Below are 6,691 nucleotides of genomic sequence, written 5' to 3'. Positions count from 1 at the left end.
AAAAAATGAGTCAATAACCTTATCAGAGCTATATGACAAATCGTCAGTGACCTTGGTTAGGTCAAATGATGACTTTATGCCATAGAGTGATTAAAGTCTTCGTAAAGACTATTTTGCCAGGGGAATACAGAACATTCATACGACTCTTCTTTGTTCGAGGACTTAAAATGAGTGAAATTTATTTATTATCTGCGTGTACATTATTTCACGGTACGAAAATGCTCCAGTGCACCTTTGGGTCAATTTTCACCTTTTGCTGAATAATCTGTGGAAGAAGTGCTTTAGTCGCTGTCAGCTTTTACTCGAAGTTAGTGTTACCTTCGACCTCTACCAAAGGCAGGAATTTATCGGATTTTGCCGAAAAAATCATAGCAACCCTGTTTGAAAAGTATTAACAACTCAAGACTAACGATTGGACAGTAAACGGCTAATTTTCTACGCAAAAAACATGATTATTTTTCCGCGCGAGTTTGATTGTTAAGTCCTAACTTGCGAGATAATATATTATCTGTGAGGCTTTTATTTGAAAATTGAGTTGTGGACTAAGGCCATCTATTGAGCAGAAAGTTACTCGGATGTTTACTAATGTTAAATGCCGACCGCTGTTTTTGTCTCAGGTAACATTGATTTCGAGTATAGAGCATCAGATACGAGAACTGTCAGAATGTTTGATTTGGGAATCAAAAATTTATCTAGTAAAATTATAGTGAAATTTCAAATAAATCACTTCAATTAGTGTATCTTGTCATTGTAAAGATATTAGATGATAGAAAAGCTGAAATTACAAGGAAATCTGAAATCTCCTTTTCTGAAAACGGCTCCGATGCCGCGCCCGAAGAAATCCGCTCAGTGATGGACTCATTCCTTTTCGAACAACTGAAGAATAAAAGTTTCAAAGACGAGGAAATTGTCGACGAGCTAGCCACTCTTGTGTCTGCGGTAAGTTAAAAAAACATTTAAATCCAACTTTGAGATACTAAATTTTTTTCGTTTTACTGTTCAGAGGAAGTATGAAATTGGGTTTTAATTGTCGGGCCAGTAACTTAGTTTCAAAACGTAAACCTCCATTTCACTCGCGAAACACAGTCTATCGCGATAGACGTTTCAATCTAATATAGGCAGTAAAGAACGAATTATCCCCCACTAAGATAGGATGATCCCACGTGAATTGGGGCACTTGTCCAACATTCCCATAAGGCAGTAGAAATAGACAACCCTACAGACTTAACACCCTAAAAACGACCAACAACTCTTCTAAATTTATTGAATCAATTATCGACATTCCTCCTTTTTACTCCCTTTGTCTGTCGAAAATTTTATCATTATTCTAATGACCGAAATCTTTCCATTGATCCAGGGGTTTAGCACAACAGCCGTGGCAGTGTCTTGGACGCTTTACTACATCGGATATTATCCAGAAGTGCAAAGGAAAGTGCAGCAGGAATTGGATGCTATTTTCGGGACGGATTGCGACAGGGAGGTCACGACGCAAGATATTAATGAAATGAAGTATCTTTCATGCGTACACAAGGTAATTATTCATTGTTCAATTCACTTGTTTCATGAAATCGATTAAGATCCGGAAAAATGCATAATCTAACATTTATAATTTGTTTCTACAGGAGTCCATGAGACTTTCTCCCCCAGTTCCCATCCTCGGCAGAAGAGTTACTGTTGACTGCGAAATTAGTAAATATTAGTTTATAAAATCATGGGATCCCTTAAATTACACTGTATTAATAGCCCAGGTAAAGGGTGGGAATAATGGGAGCACTATCAGCAGTAGCACGTTATCAGATCGTCATCAGTAATAAAGTAGTAGTTCGTGGTTAGTTCTTCTACATCAGCTGATGTACTATGTTTTTAAAGTAACATAATTTTTCAATAGTTCGAATGCTTTTTTTTGTTACTATTAAATTTAGACGATCATGGTCAAATTTCCCCACCAAGAAGAGGGGGGGGGATTTCAGTGGTGTGCGCTTCAATGACGTGAGAATGGAAGCAATGTAATACTGGATCGATTTGATTATATAAAAGGAAAGGGAGCAAAATTATATCGTCTCAACTGAGTCATTATCTTAAATATGGTAGGTCAATATATAGATTTTATATTTACAAGAAGAGCGATTTCCGGTCTTGACTCTTGAGCTATTTTGCTTTTTGGGTTAGCGTTGTCTGAAATGCGCCTAGCGGAGACCTTTAAATGTCGATGCATAAAGTTATCTTCCTTTTTTGGTAAATTATTTTGCAGGGGGCTAGCCTTTCAAGGGTTTAAGGTTATTTAGCATCGGTTCTTAGTTTTAAGATCTACGCGAATTATTCCTATTCACTAAATTGGTTTAAATTTTAGTTAATACTTTAGTATATCTTCCACTTCACGTTTTGAAAGTATGTTTCAATCAAATTAGCCCTGTATTTCATTTGTTCCGAGAAGTTGAAAACAGAGCTACTGACATTCTTGATTCCCCTTCGTGAAGGGTTAAACTAAATTATTATTTTTCTTAATATTTAAAACCGTTTTCACGTGTTTGCAGATGGTAAAAAAATCCCGAAGGGAACAGAAGTCGGATTTGTAATCTCTGCAGTGAACCAAGACCCCAAGTATTACGAAAATCCACTCGAGTTCCAACCCGAACGGTTCTTTCCCGACAATGTGAAAAAGATCCCGTCGCACGCTTACATTCCCTACTCGTTTGGGCCCAGGAACTGCTTGGGTAAGATTTGATTTTATGAAGGGAAGTTAATGCTTATTCTCAAATTGTAAATTTATTAATTCTGCGAGTTGATTGAAAATCGCGATAAATTTGTTGAAAGAAATGCGGAATATGAAATATTTTCCGATGGAATGTGTCTCAAAAGAACACTACAGATTTTAACTTTACTAAGTTTAAATGTCACGCACCTGTACTCTCGCCCTGAATATCAAACCAAAAACATATTTAGCGTAATTTTTTAATTATAAACGGTTCAGGTTCTTTTTAGAGTATATAGTGGAAAACGGTCTTTTTAAAGCAGTATTGGAATATAAGTCATAGAGAACCAAGATTATTTTATATATCTTAAAGACCTGAAGTATTTATGTCAATCGCTTTTCTAGTTAATTATTAATTCCGTTACCTGTAAAGGTCTGTTGTGGTAAGTACTATCAATAAAATTAACGGCTCTTACGTGTCTGTTGCGTTATGTCAGTACTGCTGATTGACGAAGTAATTTCCAAGGCGTATTCTTTGTTAAATTGGGTCGCACTTTTACATGTGACATCACCACGAAAGTATTTACAAGCGAAATTTAAGCAAATGGAAATCTAGGGTTATTACCCAAGTGCTTTTGCAAAATAATAGGTTGTACAATATTTAAGTTCTACTTGGAAGAAATATTTGCCGCTTCCATTTTCCACTAATTGAAAGTGATATTTATTTATTTCCAAGGTTCAACATTCGCAACGAAGTCCTCCTTAATAATTCTGAGTTCCGTTTTGAGAAAGTTTGAAGTCGTATCCCCGCAACACAGGGATCAATTGCCAGTCATGTGGGGTGTTATTGGAAAGCCGGAATTTGATCTGCTTTCTAAACTTGTTCCTCGGTCCATGTCTGTTCGGTGACAGTCATTTTTGCATACGTGTAAAAAATCTTTACAAATGTTTTTACATTTTAACCAAAAATTTATTTTTTCACCAAAATTGTTAGTTTTATAACACAATTTGTGAAACTTACAACAATTGTTTTAATATAATTGACCAAATGGTAGTAAAATAAATTGTGGAATGTACCAACCGGTAAAAGGATTCCTGTTCTTTAAAGGAAATATAACATTAGGTTTCTGGTGTGGAACACCAACGTTTGCAGCTCTAGCCGCTCTTGCCTTTGCCATTAGAAATGTTTGGCGCCACTGTACAGGGAAATTTGAAAAATTTAAGGGGTCTTCCATAAAGATTGCTTTGCAGGTTATATTCCCTTTAAAAGTCCGTTTATTGATCATTCACAATTTAATCCCTATATCGAAGACTAGGTGATATTTCATTGTCGTAATGACTAACTCTTTAAAGTTTATTTCACATTTATCTCCGACGACTAGATTTGATTTCTTAAAGCTTTTCGATTGACGGTTTTTAACGAAGCGTTTACCAACATCCAACACGTGACCTCCGAAAAATCGACCTCTATCGGGCGCTGTATTGCAGGGCCGGATTAACCAATAGGCCGAATAGGCCTGGGCCTAGGGCACCAAGCCTACAAGGGGCACCAAGAGGGTTCGAAAAAAATAAAAGTACAAAACTTTAATCATTTGCGTTTCACAAAATATTTTCCGGAGTAATTTTAGTAAATGCGTCCACCTCTATGAAACAAAAACGTTTGATTGTCACATTCTCTGACGGACTGCCGTCTAGCCCCTGACGACATACTAAATCTGGCAGCAAAATGAATTTTCCTTCCATTTCTCAATTATAAATTGTGGAAGCGCCTAGCTCGCTTCGCTCGCTATTGAAAGGGGGCACCAGAAATTAACTTGGGCCTAGGGCCCCATGAAGTCTTAATCCGGCCCTGCTGTATTGTCGTATCATCAAAGCTGGCCTGGCCGCGATCTTATCTATCGTTGGTTACCATGGTAACTATGGAGCTTATTTTTTTAAATTGCGGCAATGGGTAAACGCTGTTGTCTACGAACTAGGCAGTTAATTCGAATCTAGAGTACGAGGTTTATATTATGTTTGATAACATATTGCTGAAGTCTCATTTCAACGTATTCTACAACATTCATGGCGCTAAATAAATCACAAATACCTTATGTACCCAGAATTAGCTTAAATACTGGGGGTTAAAGGGGCAAATGCCCTAGGCGCTAACTAATAAGATCCCGTTTTTGCGCATTTTTAATGGTAGGTAACAGGTTATCCAGGAAATTTTTATTTCGACGAAATTATTTTCTAATTTGCCGTTGAAGAATCTCGCATACTCAAAATGTTGTCGAAATGTATTTTTTATATTTATTTGCATTTTCTCAATTCTTTATAAAGCAGAGTCATCCTTAGCCACGAGAAAGGCCAAGGCCTATTGACCTCCTACAGGGAAAAGCGTTTAAAACATGTTACATTTAGATTGGTCTTAGCTATTTCGATCTTTTGCGCAAAAATTTGGAATGAATGAGTAAATAAAAGCAGGTGTGAACTTAGGTACAAGTCGGTCTCTCCCGTGGAAGAAAAATCCAAATTTCGATAATTCTGTGACGATTTTGGACAAAAAGCAAGCAGAGTTTTTATCGAGACTAGTCCCACGTCATCTGGAAAATATCGTGTTGTTCTGCCTCGAGCGATCACGTGTCTGTTTACGCCACTGAAACCCACTAGACGTCTTCTTACATTCGTTTCCTAAGAAGAAACCTTTGAAAAAAGTAACTAACATCATTTTTATTATTTAAATAAGCTTAATTATGGGCTGAAATCAAAGAACCTACATTATGTCTAAGTCCAGTTTAAGGAATAAATGTAATAAAATAAATATCACCGAAATTTGTGTTTCTTCATATGTTCTGGTTTGCTATAGTGTCTCGCTTCGTATTTGAGCGGCCCAATTATTGTGCAAGTCATTAAATAAGATATTTTATTGGTTTTATTATTGTGTAATTTTTTGGTTTTATTTATGGTATGTTTTAAGAATTCGAAGGGATATTTGAGTCCAACTATGTTGATTTTACATTGGCATATCATAAAGAAACTTAATTTGTAAATTTCTTCATACCTTTATTACTTCTTTAGGAATGTGGAAGGTGATTTTCGTTACATCTTAAATTACTCTTATATTACCGAAAAGTACATTTTAAGTGATATCTGTAAAAGGTTTCTTCATATAAAACTAAAACAATCTCACATTGTTTCACCCTAAAATGTTCAATTCACTCCAGAAATACTGCAGTAGCAATTACATAGACAAATATAACCAATAAAATAACTTTTTTTTATTAGGTAATATATATGACAAGAATTTAGGGCAATTCTGTACAAACAAATTGGCGAGATATTAAGAACCTTTTACATTCACACAAAATAAAGAGTAAAATTTTACATCATCCTTAATAATAACAATACATAAAAAACAGAAGAATATTACGGTAAATTATTTGTGAATTTAATTGAATTAGTAGCATCCGACACGAGCGTCTGAAAGCGCGCCAAAAGGGTACACGTGTCAGATCCAAGACTTCAAGATGGCTTTGAAAGTCGCTTGATGACTTAGGCCTAAGGTGGTGCCGGCGGTATAAGCCTAGCTGATTATTATTATTATTATTATTATTATTATTATTATTATTATTAATGCCCTGTAGGGGTACAGCCATTTTGTAACAGGGTGCACGCCTTACCGAAAGTGGAATCAACTTCAAACAAGTACTGTTCTCGAAAAGATTTTTATCGTTTTGTCAAGTAACCAATCCACCTTCACAGTTAAACATCAAGTCACCCAAAGATGAGAAAACTTACTTTAATCCCGAAATGACCATTTGTTTAAAAAAATCTAACCAAATATAACAATGCTCTCACGAAAGTGATGCCTGACTTCCTCCCATCATTTTGTGATATCCGAAAAGCCCTTAAAAGCAAAAGCGAATCGGCTCTGATTGTACTTCGAATTGGAATTTTTAAAAACCATACTTAAGCTTAACCCTTAGACATTGTCTTTACTTAATCAATAATCGACAT

The 6,691-nt window shown here is 35.8% G+C and overlaps 1 protein-coding gene across 1 annotated transcript; it reads left to right on the top strand.

Moving 5' to 3' along the window:
* Window positions 1-632: 632 nt before the first annotated feature.
* LOC149960232 (cytochrome P450 4V2-like) lies at window positions 633-3,622 on the top strand. Its single transcript, XM_090165202.1, has 5 exons — window positions 633-939; window positions 1,358-1,531; window positions 1,623-1,689; window positions 2,535-2,714; window positions 3,429-3,622. Exons 1-5 carry the CDS (start codon window positions 853-855, stop codon window positions 3,599-3,601), a joined length of 681 nt encoding a protein of 226 aa, XP_090021328.1. The 5' UTR covers window positions 633-852; the 3' UTR covers window positions 3,602-3,622.
* The last annotated feature ends 3,069 nt before the right edge of the window (window positions 3,623-6,691 follow it).

This window comes from Leiobunum rupestre, chromosome 2 (genome assembly GCF_980474605.1).
Source record: "Leiobunum rupestre chromosome 2, qqLeiRupe1.1.hap1, whole genome shotgun sequence".
NCBI lineage: Eukaryota > Metazoa > Arthropoda > Arachnida > Opiliones > Sclerosomatidae > Leiobunum > Leiobunum rupestre.
The sequence above is the reverse complement of the archived record's forward strand: the minus strand, read 5'-3'. Positions and strand labels throughout refer to the sequence as shown.

Bases quoted from the DNA above. Each gene is read 5' to 3' on its own strand.
- LOC149960232 (XM_090165202.1), top strand. From the start codon at position 853: ATGGACTCATTCCTTTTCGAACAACTGAAGAATAAAAGTTTCAAAGAC. The intron at 940-1,357 runs GTAAGTTAAAAA...CCATTGATCCAG, and splicing joins TAGCCACTCTTGTGTCTGCG to GGGTTTAGCACAACAGCCGT. The intron at 1,532-1,622 runs GTAATTATTCAT...TTGTTTCTACAG, and splicing joins ATCTTTCATGCGTACACAAG to GAGTCCATGAGACTTTCTCC.